This window comes from Lipotes vexillifer, unplaced genomic scaffold (genome assembly GCF_000442215.2).
Source record: "Lipotes vexillifer unplaced genomic scaffold, Lipotes_vexillifer_v1.1 scaffold1693, whole genome shotgun sequence".
Classification (NCBI taxonomy): Eukaryota; Metazoa; Chordata; class Mammalia; order Artiodactyla; family Lipotidae; genus Lipotes; species Lipotes vexillifer.
This window is the reverse complement of record NW_006782186.1, coordinates 72,955-87,108: the sequence shown is the minus strand read 5'-3', so window position 1 is coordinate 87,108 and position 14,154 is coordinate 72,955. Positions and strand designations below refer to the sequence as shown.

The 14,154-nt window shown below is 50.7% G+C and overlaps 1 protein-coding gene across 1 annotated transcript in view; it reads right to left on the bottom strand.

Annotated features, from left to right (window-relative positions):
* Nucleotides 1-5,645: 5,645 nt before the first annotated feature.
* Nucleotides 5,646-14,154, bottom strand: part of SLCO2B1 (solute carrier organic anion transporter family member 2B1) — a 51,651-nt gene continuing 43,142 nt past the window's right edge. Inside the window, exons 11-14 of the mRNA XM_007455023.1 lie at nt 10,432-10,595; nt 8,991-9,055; nt 8,544-8,664; nt 5,646-7,525 (exon numbers count right to left, since the gene is read on the bottom strand). Coding sequence (XP_007455085.1) covers nt 7,345-7,525; nt 8,544-8,664; nt 8,991-9,055; nt 10,432-10,595 — 531 coding nt within the window. The 3' untranslated portion in view covers nt 5,646-7,344. The remainder of the gene's footprint in view (nt 7,526-8,543; nt 8,665-8,990; nt 9,056-10,431; nt 10,596-14,154) is intronic.

Here is a 14,154-nt window from a genome sequence, read left to right as displayed (position 1 = left end):
CCAAAATAAAGTCACATGTCTACTCTTAGACTACTCACTGGCAGAGGAAGGCTTTTCCATGAAGGGCTTGGATCATCCTTGTGGCTGGGCACCTTGCTACTGGAAAGAGGAAAAGGAGATTGGCTGTGGGAAGGCAACAAATAGTGTGTGCCACACTCACCCTCTGTCTCCTCGCTGAATTGGCCTCTCAGCTCCACCTCTGCCAGGCGGCCTTCCCTTATTTCCACCCCTTGGTCCTGAAGACCCTCTTCCATCATGTGACTGAGCATTGCCCAATTCAAGTTGCAGTCTACTTTGGCAAGCTCTCTCTTTTCATGTCCAAATCTTGTCTTCCCAGCTAGTCTGTGAGCACAGGGAGAATAATAGCAGCTGCAAATTAATAAGTACCTATTGGGTGCCAGGCACTGTTCTGGACACTTGTGGTAGCCTGCTTCCAAATGGCTCCCAAAGATCCACACCTCCTGGTATCCACACCCTTTTGTGTTCCTGCCCCACACTGTACCAAGGTTAGTCTGTGTGACCAAAAGAATATGGTAAAAATAAAGGTTTGTCACTTCCAAGGTTAGATTATAAAAGATACTGTGGCTTCCATCTTGGTAGATTCTCTTTCTTGGATCATTCATTTAGGGAAAGTTAGCCACCATGTCATGAGCAGTCTTGTGGAGAAGTTTGTGTAAAAAGGAACTGAAACTTTTGACCAACTGCCAGCAAAGAATGGAAGCCTGACAGCAACCACAGAGGTAGCTTGCAAGTGGATCCTCCAGCCCCAGTTGAGCCTTCTGATGACTGCAGCCCTGGCTGAGACTTGACTGCAACCTCATGAGACATCCTGAGCCAGAATCTCTCAGTTAGCCCAATTCTGGGCTCTTGATCCTCAGAAGTTGTGTGAGATAATAAATATTTGTTGTTTTAAGCTGCTAAGTTTTGGGGTAATTTGTTACTCAGCAATAGTTAACTACTATAGTCTTACATTATCACATTAAGTCCTCATAACAACTCTATGAAAGATAGGGTTTGTTTCTCCCATTTTTCAGATGAGAAAATTAAGGCTGAGATGAATGCAGTTGACTTCTCACAGCTGGAAAGTGACAGAGCTATGATTTGTCCTCATGTCTATTGGATTCCAAAGCAGAGGGAACCTGGTTTTCTCAGCTGGAATGTCTCCAGCTCCAGGGTGAAGGTTGAGGAATTGAGGACAGGAGGAGATCTCTTACTCTGATGTGTTTTTTTATGCTTTTCCCCATTCCAATCACATTATTTAGTAGCTACTACATCTATTGTGTGTAGGTGATTCAGGGACAAGTAAGTTTATTGGAAAAAACATTGGAGCTTTAAAAGGGGGATACCTGAGCTCTTGAGCAATGTCGGACAAGTTCCTGTAGTTTTCTAGGCTTCAGTATATTTATCCACTATATGGGGCCAATAGTCCTTGTTCTACATTCCTCGTCAGGAAGCCATGAGGATCAAGTGTGAAGGGACTTTGGAAAATGTAGTGCTGTGATCATGGAAAGCCTCTCTCAGTCTTCAGGGGAGGCAGCTCCACACTGTCACCTCTGCACAAGTGGCCAGGGTTCCCTCTCCTCTCCCACCTGAGTCTAGGTTCAGGAGACACAGAATACTGAGAAACTGAGGGCCCTGACCCATTTCTTCAGCTACATCCCTCACCATGACCTTTCTCTTAGACCACACTGTGGCCCTGCCGAACTAGTGGAAAATTCCCCAAGCTTGCCAGGATCTCTCTGTATGCTGAGTTTTTATCTGTGTAGTTTCTTCTCCCTGAACGCTGTTCCCAACTTCTCCACCTGGTATGGTCCTACTCATCTTTCAAGACTCATCTTAGATGTCCCCACTTCAAGGATGACCTGGTTCAAGGCCTCCTACTTCTTCTCTTGATTAAGCACCAGTGTCCAGCCTGAGCTCTTGGCCTCCAGCTTCCCTTTTCCATTCAAAGCCCCCAGGGTGTAGCCTGCAGCCTTTCTAAAACACAAATCTTGTCATGTCACTCCCTGCTTAAAATAACCAGTCAATCGAATAACCCATCAGTCAATGCTTCAAGGGCACCTCTTTGCCCTCAGGAAGACATCCAAAGCCTTCAGCTGGAACTCAAGGCTTGGTCCTCACTGGTACATCCAGCCTCAGCTCTCCTCTCTCTCCTGATGGCCTTGCACGTGCAGTACGTCCCAACCACATCGCTCTTGTACCGTATCTCAGACACACTCTGCTCTCTTGTGTCTTCCTATCTTTGCTCATACCATTGTTTTTCATGTCTATTTGCATCTTTTCTACCTGGGGATTTCCTGCCTAATCTTTAAGGCCAGCTCTGATTTAACCTTTTCTGAAGAGCCTTCCATGGTGACCCCAGGAAGAATACATGGCTTCCTCTTCTTCCCTCTCCTATATGACTAATCATGCTTTTATTACTCTGTGTCAGCTTGTCTGCTTATACTGGGAGTTTCCTGTACTGGACCCATGGCTGTGTCCCCAGCAGTGCCAGCACATGGGCATAGAGCAGCCATGTGATTTGTTGGTTGATTGGGTGTTTGAATAAATAAATGAATGTATGGTGAATGAATCTATCCTTGAACCATCACTTCTTGGCCAGCTCCAGAACTGCTGCTTCCAGGGCTAGCCCATTTTATAGCAAAAGGGGAAACAGAAGGAAGGGACTGCTCTGGAAGGGAGAAAGAAAATCAATAAAAATGTAAATCTGGCTGAGAAAAGCTGTCCCAGGCTGGCTGTGGGGAGAGATAAGACTGGGCAGGCTGAGCCCTGGCTGACAGCAGAAGAGAGATTAGGGGACAAGCAGAGCTGCAGCCAGGGCAGGGCAGAGCGAGGGTGGTGCCTCCCCTCAGTGGTGCCTCTCCCTGTCCTTACTGCCCACTCCCACCTCCACCCCCATGTGCTCTTTTCAGGAACAGGGGAAGGGGAAGGAAACGTACAAATATTGATCATTAGGTACACTGCCTGTGAATGAGTATTTTATCATTATTTTGTCTTCATACCTTCTGGGAGACCGGAATGATCAACCTCACTTTACAGGTGAAGAAACTGAGAGGCAAAGAAGTTAAATCTTGTTTGGGGCCACACCATAAATCAGTGGCGGAGTCTAGATTTGAACCCAAATCTGACTGACTCTAAAACTGTTCTTTTTACTCCACTCCACTGGAGGTCTACAGCCAGGCTTCAAATGATCCCCAGACTCTGAAATCAGGGGCACAATTGTGTATAGGTTTGTGTGCATTTTTAATGGAGTCTATATCTTTTAATGGATTCCCTAAGGTGGTTGCCACCCACTCCCATTGCCTATACCATGCTGCATCCCTGGAGGTGGTGGCCTTTGAGCTGGGTCTGGAAGTTTGGGCAGGACTTCATGAAGTGGGATGGAGAGGCAAACAATGGGGTGGGGATGTGAAGAAGGCCAGCTGGGTAGAGGGAAGAGCACATGTAGGGGCTTGTTAGGGGGAAAGAATTCAACATGTCTAAAGAATGGCAAGGGTGCTGTGGGTTTTTTCTTTTTTTAATAAATTTATTTATTTATTTTTGGCTGTGTTGGGTCTTCGTTGCTGCGTGCGGGCTTTCTCTAGTTGCGGTGCGCAGACCTCTCATTGCAGTAGCTTCTCTTGTTGCGGAGCACGGGCTCTAGGCATGCGGGCTTCAGTAGTTGTGGCGCACGGGCTTAGTTGCTCCGCGGCACGTGGGATCTTCCCGGACCAGGGCTCGAACCCGTATCCCCTGCCTTGGCAGGCGGATTCTTTTTTTTTTTTAATTTATTTATGTATTTTATTTATTTATTTTGGCTGTGTTGGGTCTTCGTTGCTGCGCGCGGGCTTTCTCTAGTTGCAGCGAGCGGGGGCTAGTCTTCATTGCAGTGCGCGGGTTTCTCATTGTGGTGGCTTCTCTTACTGCAGGGTACGGGCTGTAGGTGCGTGGGCTTCAGTAGTTGCAGCATGCAGCCTCAGTAGTTGTGGCTCACTGGCTCTAGAGCACAGGCTCAGTAGTTGTGGTGCACGGGCTTAGTTGCTCCGTGGCATGTGGGATCTTCCCAGACCAGGGCTCGAACCCGTGTTCCCTGCACTGGCAGGCGGATTCTTAACCACTGCGCCACCAGGGAAACCCCAGTTCTTGCTCCTTGTTTATTTGTGCTCCAATCACGGCTCCTGGCTCCCTGGTATCTGCCTGCCCTGCAACTTCCCAGCATGAGTCTACAGCCTAAAGGAACTCCGGGCCAGGTGTAAGGATTTTCATTCTGGTTCCAGTTCTGTTCTCTGCTGGATTTTACCACCACAGAATCTAGTAGGAGACTTAATGCCTTCTCCTCCAACTCTCAGGGACAGGGTGAGAAGAAAGTGAGCTCACAGGTGTAATTGCTTGCGGCTTCTCATTGGCCAGAGGCCATGTCAGGGAAGAGGACTGCTCCCTGGACCCCCTGAATCCCTGGGAAGTCGCTGGCCCTTACCTGTTCCACCCCTGGCTCTCAGCCCCATGTCTCGCTTGTGATTACTCCTGGAGTCTCCTCCCTGACCAGCCTGGATGATTTTAAGCACAAGCATCTCGTCTTCTTCGAATCTCAGCTCAACCCAGAGGTAGACTCAGCAAGAAGCTAAGACTGCTTGAGCACCACGGCCTCTACCCAGGCCCTGGGAGAGGCTTCAGCGATATGTTCCTGTTGTCAAGTTCTCAGGAAATTTGCAAAGGTAGACACTTTCACCACAATGGGTCAAGATTGTTAGTTCTTTCCACTCCAAGTTTCCTTGCGTCCCAGTTTCCCTTTACGTGATGCAGTTGGCATGGGCATTTCTAGAATATGGCTAAGAGGGAGTGGAGTTGGGGATCAATTTAATTTGGATTCATTAGGATATATTTATGTGGTTCTCAGTCACCTCCATGAATAGATAAATCATTGCTAGCTACCTCTGTATAGAGAATGGCTTCTAGGAATCTTCCTACCCACAGTCCAACTCATTTGGCATTGTGACATCAAGGTGTCATATCCAGAGGTCATCTTGTGACATGAAAGTGTTTTCTCCTGCCTGGCCCTGGAAGTATATGGACAACAGAGGAGAAACAGGTTTGAAATGTATAGAACCAGAAGCTAGTCTATAGAAAATATTTCCAACCATTAGGGGGAGAATTTTGGAGGTATGCACAGCAGTTAGTAAAAACTCTTATGCTATTTTTCTGAATTGTGAGATGTATTTGTTTTGACTTCATTCTAAGTAAATAGTCACCTTCTTACCTAATTTTGTGTTCTTTTTCTTAAAGAGGACTCCCCAAATTGTATAAACGTCAGTTCCCACAAAATCTAGAACTAATCCTGGCTCTGGCACTTATTTTGTGCGATCTTGGGCAAGTTGCTTATCCTTTCTGAACCATCTCCTCTTCTGTAAAACCTGAATGACAGTTTGGACAGGTGAGGACTTGGGAAGCCTTGTGACATTATGCCACTTCTGAAACCATTACTAGAGAAAGTAGTCGAGCCGAACAAAAATTAGACCAGAATATACAGGTAGGGGAAGATGTAATATACGAGAAATAATGGTGAGCAATGAATCCAGCAAATCTTAAATCTAAATAACTGGAAATAATCTGGTTGTTGCAAACCTTAGTGCAGTTTGGAAGAAAGGATTTTTGTAACGGAAGACACATTATGCAAGAACAAATTTAATAATAAGCTATATCTATAATTCCAGATTATTTCTGCAAAACCTGGGAAACAAGAGGGAAGGAGGAGGAATATGAATATACAAACAGCCTCATCTTGTTGGAAGAGACTCTGAAATTCTTGGCACTGATAAATACAGGCTCAGATATATGTTAGACATTTAAAGGTATCAACCAGCAGAACAAAAATGGGAATTAGAACTTTTGTACCTCCCTCTTCTTTCATGTGGCATAGCCTCAAAGCCCTGCCACTGAGAGCTGCGCAGAGGGCCAGAGCCACGTGTGCCCCCAAACCCCCAGCTTCTCCCCTGGCCCACAGCACAGGGCTGGACACGGATTTGGGAAGCTCCTGCTTCTGACTCCCTGTCTTTTGCCTCCCAAGCAACTAGATTGGGCTGGAAGCAGATTGGGAAACTCTCTGCCCGTCCCAGGGAGATAATCAGGCCAGATAAGACTAGCCATAAAACAAGACAAGGCAAGACAAGGCCTGACACAGACAAGGACTTGTCTGTTCAGACCCAAGCATCCCACAGACCCACTTATTACACAGAGCCACGCATTATTGCTTCCAGATCACAAACCCGGGCATCACAAAGAACAGGTTCTTACGCCAACCCCGGCATCACAGAGAACCAGATGTTACCCCAAAATGTGGGTGTCACAGAACCAGACATTGTCTACACAACCCCAGGTGACATAGAATCAGGAAACCTGGGAGGAAATGGTGAAATTAGGATTCTAGTCACAAAAGTCAAAGTGGCTTTGGTGGGCCCAGGTCAAATGTGTGAAATCTTGGCAATGCATGGGTACCAGTGAGTCTATGCTGAGTGTGTTTGGTCTTTGAAATTAGAAAATGCCCCATTGTGGGAGCTGGGTCCCCCTCTCCACCAGGAGAGAATAGGCCTCACCCAGACTGTGGCTGCCTGAGGGCAAGGGCTGGGATTTCCTGACTCCAGAGAGTGAGACTCCCTGCACAGCCAAGGCCCCTGGGGCCCTCACACCAGGTTTCCTGAAGGCCCTGCCTAGCCTGGATGTCGTGAGTCAGACCAGTTCCCTCCCCAGGGCGGCTCCCCAAAGCTCAGGGCCCTGCCTCCAGGGGGCGCCAAATGGACACTTCTCAACAGAGGCTGTACTGGCCCCAAGTCCAGGCTAAGCGGGGCTGGGGAGGAGACCTGAGTCTGTCCTGGCCACACAGATGGTCACAGCTGAAGGGGCCTGAAAGCTGACAGGTTCATTTCCACCTAACAGAGATGGAGGCTGGGAGGCTGAGGCTCAGAGAGGGTGTTCCAGGTGAGCAGCAGAGCAGGGCCAGGACCCAGTATGCGGGGCAGCCTGGCCTACTATTGTCCACTTCTCTACCCTCGGGCCCCGGGGGAAAGATATGCAGTCCTTCCACCCAGGAAAGCCTGGTTTCAGGTCAACCCGTGTGGCTGGGGGAGAGGAGGGGGAAGACCCTCAAGCTTCAGAAGTGGCCAACACAACAAACCCGCAAGTAACTCTTTGGTTCAGGTGAGCAAACAAAGGCCCAGAAAGGGTCAGTGGCTTGCTCAAAGCCACACAGCAAGTTAGTGGAGGACTCATAATTGGAAAACAGGGCTCCCAACCCCCAATCTCAGGCAAAGGGCCCAGAGGAGGTACTCGCCGTGGCTGCCACTCCTGGCCAGAATGGGGCCCTGGGACAGCTCACACTCTGGATTCCTCAGGCTCCTTCTTTGCCCCCGACGCTAACAGCTGCTGCTGTAGGCCAGGGTTGGCTATAGTCGCCTTGGTCCCCTCCTCTTTGTCCTGCTGCCTTAGGATGGCCAAAATCAAGGCGAAACAGGCCAGAGAGCCTGTCTTGAAGAAGAACTGGAGGCCGATGAACCTGGGAAAGAGCAAGTGACCCTTGAACTCAGGACCTCCCCATTCAGGGCTTCGATGTGCTTGGGCTGGAAGCAGAGTGGCGTCAGCAATCATCACCCATTATGTAGTTGGAGACGTTGAGGCCTTGAGGTGTGGGTAGGCCTCCAGCCCCAGGGCAGTGGACCCTGTCACCATGGCCTTGGCTGGGAGCCCCTAGAATTGACGCCCATGGGGGTCCTTCCTTGGAAAGGGGAAAAGGCTCCAAAGAAGCCTGCTTTCCCTGTGCTGACTGCCTCATGGCCTGGGCTGGCCCTGCCTCTCTCTGGGTCTCTCTAAGGGCTCAGGGGGCCTGACAGTTGCAACTCTGGATCACATCACTTGCCACAAGAAAAGGAGGATTCCCTCTCCTGTTTGTCTAATTCACCAAGATTCTTCCTGACTTCTCCTCCTCTAGGAAGCCCTCCTGGAACCACGCACTCCTCAGAGCTGGAAGTGAACAGCTCCCTACTCCCAGCTCTGCTAGTAAGTCCCTCCGCCCAGCTGCCCATCCATCCCAGGGCCTGCAGCCTCTCTGCCTTCAGGTTCCTTTGGGCTCCCCATTGTATGGATGGGAAGATTAGGTCCCAAAAAAGGCAGGTCTTGCAATGAGGGAGGCAGAGCGGGGCCTGCATCCTAGGCCTCCTATGTCCTAGATAGAGCCATCTTCCTGACCCAACCCAACTCCCCGTTTTTCTCACAGCTGGGCTGCTCCCCTGATTCTCCCCTCACTCAGCCAGGACACACTGGTCAGGCCCAGCTTTGCCAGTTATCAGCTGTGTGACTTTGGGCCACTTACTTAAATCTCACTTTCCTCATCCATCAAAAGGGGAGACAATGTCTAGCTTGCAGGACTGGTGAGATCAGCACTGCATAGAGCGCCGGTCACCTTGCAGGTGGATGCCAGTGGACCTCCCCTCCCTGCTGGTGGCCTGCCTGGGACCCCAGGAGTGTTTCTAGAAGCTTTCTCACAGCCCCCTGGTAGCCCCTATCCCCGGTCTCACCGGTTTCGAAGCAGGTCGTGGTCATAGTAGTGGCAGACGGCCCGACGCCCACAACTCTGGGCCCAGTACACACAGGTGGTGTCAATGGCACTGCCGTGGATCACGGGGCTGGGCATCCAGGCTGGAGGAGGAGGTGTTCAGGGGACAATGGAAGCTGGCATCCCGGTACCTCCCCTGTCCACTCCCTGGTATATGTAACTCTTCGGGGCTCTGAGGCACCGAGGGCCTCTTGGCCCATTAAGTCTTCAGCCTTCAAGCCCACCCCTTCCCCTGGTATTGGATGCTGTCTCCCTGATGGGCTGTTTAGCTGCTTGCGCACCCACCTCCAGGGTACCTAGGTTGGATCTGTGACCCTGTGGGCCAGTGAACCCTAAGGTCAGGGAGCGGGCCCCACTCATCCCTGTGCCCCCCGGGCCTTGGGCCAGTGGTCCCCAGCACATTCTTTACCCAAAACTCTCAGGAGCATGAACTGGATCCCCACAGCCAGAGTCTTGTCTTCTTTCTTCACTCCCCTAACAAGCAGAGACAGGGTGACATGAGGATTGAGAGGGTTCCAGCCTTCAAGGGGCTCTCACCATCCCTTCTCTCCCACCCCCAGCACCAGCCTGCCCCCAGAGGTTCTGAAGTGGCTTCCCTTCAACCTGCAGAGCCGGGTCCCGGCTATACCCACTGACCATCAGGGCCCTGTGCTGACCTCCCTGTGTTGCCGGTCACAGACACCCCTCTCTCCCCACCCCCTGGTCCCACCAAATTCTCCCCTTCCTCCTACACTTGGCAAAACCTGGAGCTGGGCAGCCAGACACGCCGGTTAACTTCCCTGATCACTATGATGTCTCAGCCTGGGGTGCCCTGGCAATCACTGGTTCCTCTTCCTAAGTAATCCCAGCAGCTGGCATTTGTGGAGTGCTTACTATGGCTCAGTTATTCTGTACTGCGCCCCCCACGTTTCCCCCATATGGTAGGTATAGCATTAGGCCCATTTTACAGGTAAGGAAACTGACAGATATTTAGACAGGTTGAGTGACTTGGCCAAGACCCCACGGCTGATGGCTGTCAAGGGTTGGAATTTGTGCCGTACACTGCCTGCGTGAACTTCTCTTAATCAGCCTGCCTGCTGGGGCATCTGACTCGTCTACTTTTGCTCTTGCAGCCAGCCTGGTTTATGGATCTACATGCCTTCTAATATTGTAAGGGGCTCCATCCCCCTTCTAATTTTCTAGAAAACAGATGGGGAATAAAATAATCCCAGCATAATGAAAATTTGGAATTATCCTGCTCTGAGGTCCTCTTATGGCTTCAGGCGACAATTTGTCAGTCCCAGCAGGCACCCTAGGGACAAGGGCCAGAAAGATCTTGGACCAAGAGGCAGTGCTCAGCACAGGCTGGGTCCACAGGGGGCACCTACTGCTCGTTGACTTGAAGTGGAAGAGTCGTAGACCACACTGATGGGGTTTGGATTTCTAGATACACCACCTGTGACCAGCTCACTGCAGGTCGGGTGGGGCGGAGAGTCAGGTGACGCTCCCCCACTTCCTCCTCACTGTGACTGGAGGCCAGGGCAGGGGCTTAGGTGTGGCCTCTCCTCCTCTGGGGAAAGTAGGGGTCTGGGCTCTGGGCCTTGGCATCAGTGCTATTCCACTCAAAACTTGCTACATGACCCGGGGCTAGCTCCTGAATTTCTCTGAGCCTCAGTTTTCTTATCTGTAAGATGGGGAGAAAACTTCATCTCAGCAGTTGCCATGAGGATGTAGACAGGACAGTGAGAGCCTGGTCTGCTTTGGGGGCCCAGGACACCTCCTTCTTCGAACACCTCCCTCAGGATCCCTTATCCTGCCTGTGGTTAAGAACCTCTTGGTATGCACTGGTTCCAGCACGCCCCTGCTCTCACCTTAGGATGAGCATGAAGGACGGTGTGTGGGTGACACTAGCCAGTGCGGCACCCAGGCTGACCAGGATCATGAAGGGCAGCACCAGGTGGCTGCAGGCCGAGTCGCAGGAGCCCGCTGGCACAGGGCCGCCCCCTACCACGCAGCTGCAGTTGGTGTAGAAGACCTAGGGTGGGGAGGGGGGAAGAAGAGCATTCAGGAACCTCCAAGGACAAGCAGCTGGCCAAGGGGTCAGGCCCCAGGACGCTTATGAGAGACCCGTGGACACACACGAACTGGGGCAGAGCTGGCTCGATGCTGGGATTTCTGACCCCTTGGCTGAGTCAGGATGGCTTGAGCAGCCTGACAGGTACCTGGACACAGGCTGTTTGCACGCAAATGGGCTGAGCCCAGGCTGAGGCTGTGGGGAGAGGGGACGTGGAAAAGAGGACAGGGAGAGGGAACTAGAAGAGAGTCACCCCCAACACACCACACACACACACACACACACACACACGCTCACACACATACCTATGTACTCACACTCTCATACACATACATACACACACTCACTACATATACACACACGTACTGTCAAACATACACTCACACCCCACACACACGCTCACATACTTATATACTCACACACACTCATACACCACATACACTCACTCATTCTTTCACCTGGTGTTGTCAGAATGTTCCAAATTCCTGACTTTCTGTGCAAGGAATTAAAGCAACAAAGTATTTTGAGGAAGGAGTTCAGATTTTCCAGTTCAGTGTTCCCCCTTCCCGCTTTACTGACGTCTTCCAGAGTTCAGTCTCATTTTACAACACAGACCATCATCGTTACCCTTGCTTAAAACCCCCAGTGTCTTATACAGACGGCCAACAGGCACATGAAAATATGCTCAACATCACTGTTAGAGAAATGCAAATCAAAACCACAACGAGGCACCACCTCACGCTGGTCAGAATGGTCATCATCAAAAAGTCTACAAACAATAAATGCTGGAGAGGGCGTGGAGAAAAGAGAGCCCTGGTGGGTTGGTGGGAATGTATATTAGTACAACCACTACACTGTTCGTGGGAATGTAAGTTAGTACAGCCACCATGGAGAACAGTAAAGCGGATTCTCAGTAGAGAATCCAGTAGAGTGGATTCTCAAGGAGAGATTCAAGCACAGGATGGAGAGGGGCAGATAGCATCAGTGGGAGTCTTGGTTCAGCGGGTAAGGGAGGCGCAAGGAAGGCTTCGCCAAAGAGGGGTGTTGGATCTGGGTCTTGAGGAATGAATAGGAGTTCACCAAGAGGAAAATTAGAATGAGTAGAGGGACAGCTAAATGTAAAATCACAGTGGCATGAAAGAAGCCAGCAAATCTTTCCTTCTGTCGGGAGCAGAATGCATGCAAAGAGAAGGCAGAGGGGAGGCCTTCTCTGCCTTCTCTTTGCATGGGGGGTGGGGTGTGTGTGTGCTGGGGCCACACTGTGAAGAACCCTGGACACGAAAGAGAACCTGACTGCTGTTTCCAGAAGCAGGGTGGACTAGGTCTCCTGTCAGTCATCCTGCTGACAGCAATCTAAAATGCTGGATAAAATAAAACAATGAAAACAATGTCCTGAGAGCATCTATGAGCTGGCAGGAAGGAAGAAATACGCAGGTTCAGTACTAAGTGAGGCAAAACCCAGAGAGGCGAGCAGAGGCCTGAAACAAGGCTTGGCCGCCAGGTGTTTGCAGAACGTTGTGCACTGGAGCACAGCTTTCTGAGGTTGGGGGCTACAGGGCCAGAGGACAAGTCCTAGCCCTCCTTCCTGTCAGGTGAAAAGTCTAATAGGAGACGCCCGGAAAACTGGGGCCCCACCAAAGGCTGAAGAATGAGGAAAAGCTGACCCTTTTCTAAAGTGCAATGAAATGTCCTCAGGCTCGCATTTGATTGCAACCCTCATTCCCAGCCCCAAGGTGGCCTGGAAAACCACCTTTTTTCAGATTCTTTCAGAATTGGTCTAGACCACCAGTGTCCTCAGACACCTCAACGAGAGTAAAGCTGAGCCAGGAAGACCTGGCTTTTCTTTTCTGCCCCTAGATTACAGTTTCCCAACCAGTGTGCCCCAGAGACCTCAGCCTCAGCTGAGCGACGGGCGTGCAGGGAATCAGCCCTCAGGGTGACCTGGTGAACTCCGGGCAGCTGGAACTCTCTGGGCCTTTCACCTCCAGCTTTGGCAGCTTTAGACTCTTCCCAATGTGAAAAGGGCTGGGAAGCCCTGAGATGGATGCTGGGAGCCTTGGAAAGATTTTAAGCACGGGAGAGATAAAACCTGATAGCACAAAAGCTGCTTTGGCTGATGCAAGAGGATGGACCTGACTGGGGAGGCTGGTAGAGAGGCAGGAGGGAGGGGGAGGGGGAAGGAGAAAAGGATTCTGATTTGAGAAATATTTAGAAGGTGGAATTAGGGCAAGGTGAGAGAGAAAGAGACGGGGAGAGACAGAGATAGAGACAGAGAGAGAGAGGAGAGATTGGAGACCTAGGATTCCAGCTTGCGTGTTTGGGTGCTTGCCATTGCACAACAAGGCTATGCTGCCATATGTGCCTGCCCCCCTGAGCACACACTGTTTGGACCTTCACCACGGGCTGAGCAATCCACTGGGTCAGAGATACAATAAAGGGACAGGTAAGTGGAGAAATATGCCAAGGCCAGGTTATTGGAAGAGAATTATCCTGTTCTTTTTTCTGGAGGCAGAAAGTTGCTGGGAGAGATAAAAAAAGCTAGAGGCCTTTCTCTTGGGGTTTTCTCAGCCCTTCATTCATATTCATCTAATTCCATGGCAGGAAGTTCGTCTTATGAATGACTTTAATCTCTCTAGCTGCCTCTGATTCTCACGCCCTAGGACCCCACCCCCTGAGCCCTAGATGCTGCCAGCCATCCACATCTCCCATCTTTCCCCTGGGCCTTTACTCATTCATAAATTGTTATTTAGTGCAGCTGTGCTGGACACTGACTGATCCACCAGCTCTAGTCCCAGCTCTGGCATTAAAACTTTGGGCAATGCCTGGTCCTTTCCTGGGCCTCCATTCCCCATCTGTATAATGGGCATAATAGAAGTGTGTATTACCGCATGCTTAAAATTGCTCAGGCACCGTGCTGAGTGCTTTTCATGGATTATGTCATGTGGCTCTTCACTTAATGAATTTATCCGGGTAAAACATTAGCACAGTGCCTGGTATATAGTAGGCACTTAATACTATCACCTCCATTTCACAGACCAGGAAACTGAGGCACAGATTTAAAATTTTGCCTAAGGTAACAGAGCCAGTTAGAGGCGGAACAGGGATTTGAACCAGGTGGCCTGGCCGCAGTGCTCACAGGCCCCTATCCACAGGAGTTCACTGTTGCCTTGGGGATCCAACCCCAGCTGCCAGGGCCTGGGGGACTTTGGAAGGGTCTCAGGGAGATCAAACCAAGTCAGGACAGTAAGTGCTAGGAGGCTCAAAAGCCTGGATTGTGATTATTCCAAATGCAAACAGTTTACACAACTCAGGTGGCGCCTGGCTGGTTTCTGAAATATCATCAACCAGGTGCTTTACTCTGCGCCAGCCCGTGGGGCCCAGGTCTCTCCCTGTAGGAGTCTTGGGCTTAGATGCGGATGCCCAGCAGGACGCAATGGCAGGGGTTCCTCATGATGGGAGTGGGGGTCTCCGGAGAGAGGGAGGCGTTGTCATAACAACCAGCCTGACACCACACCCACAC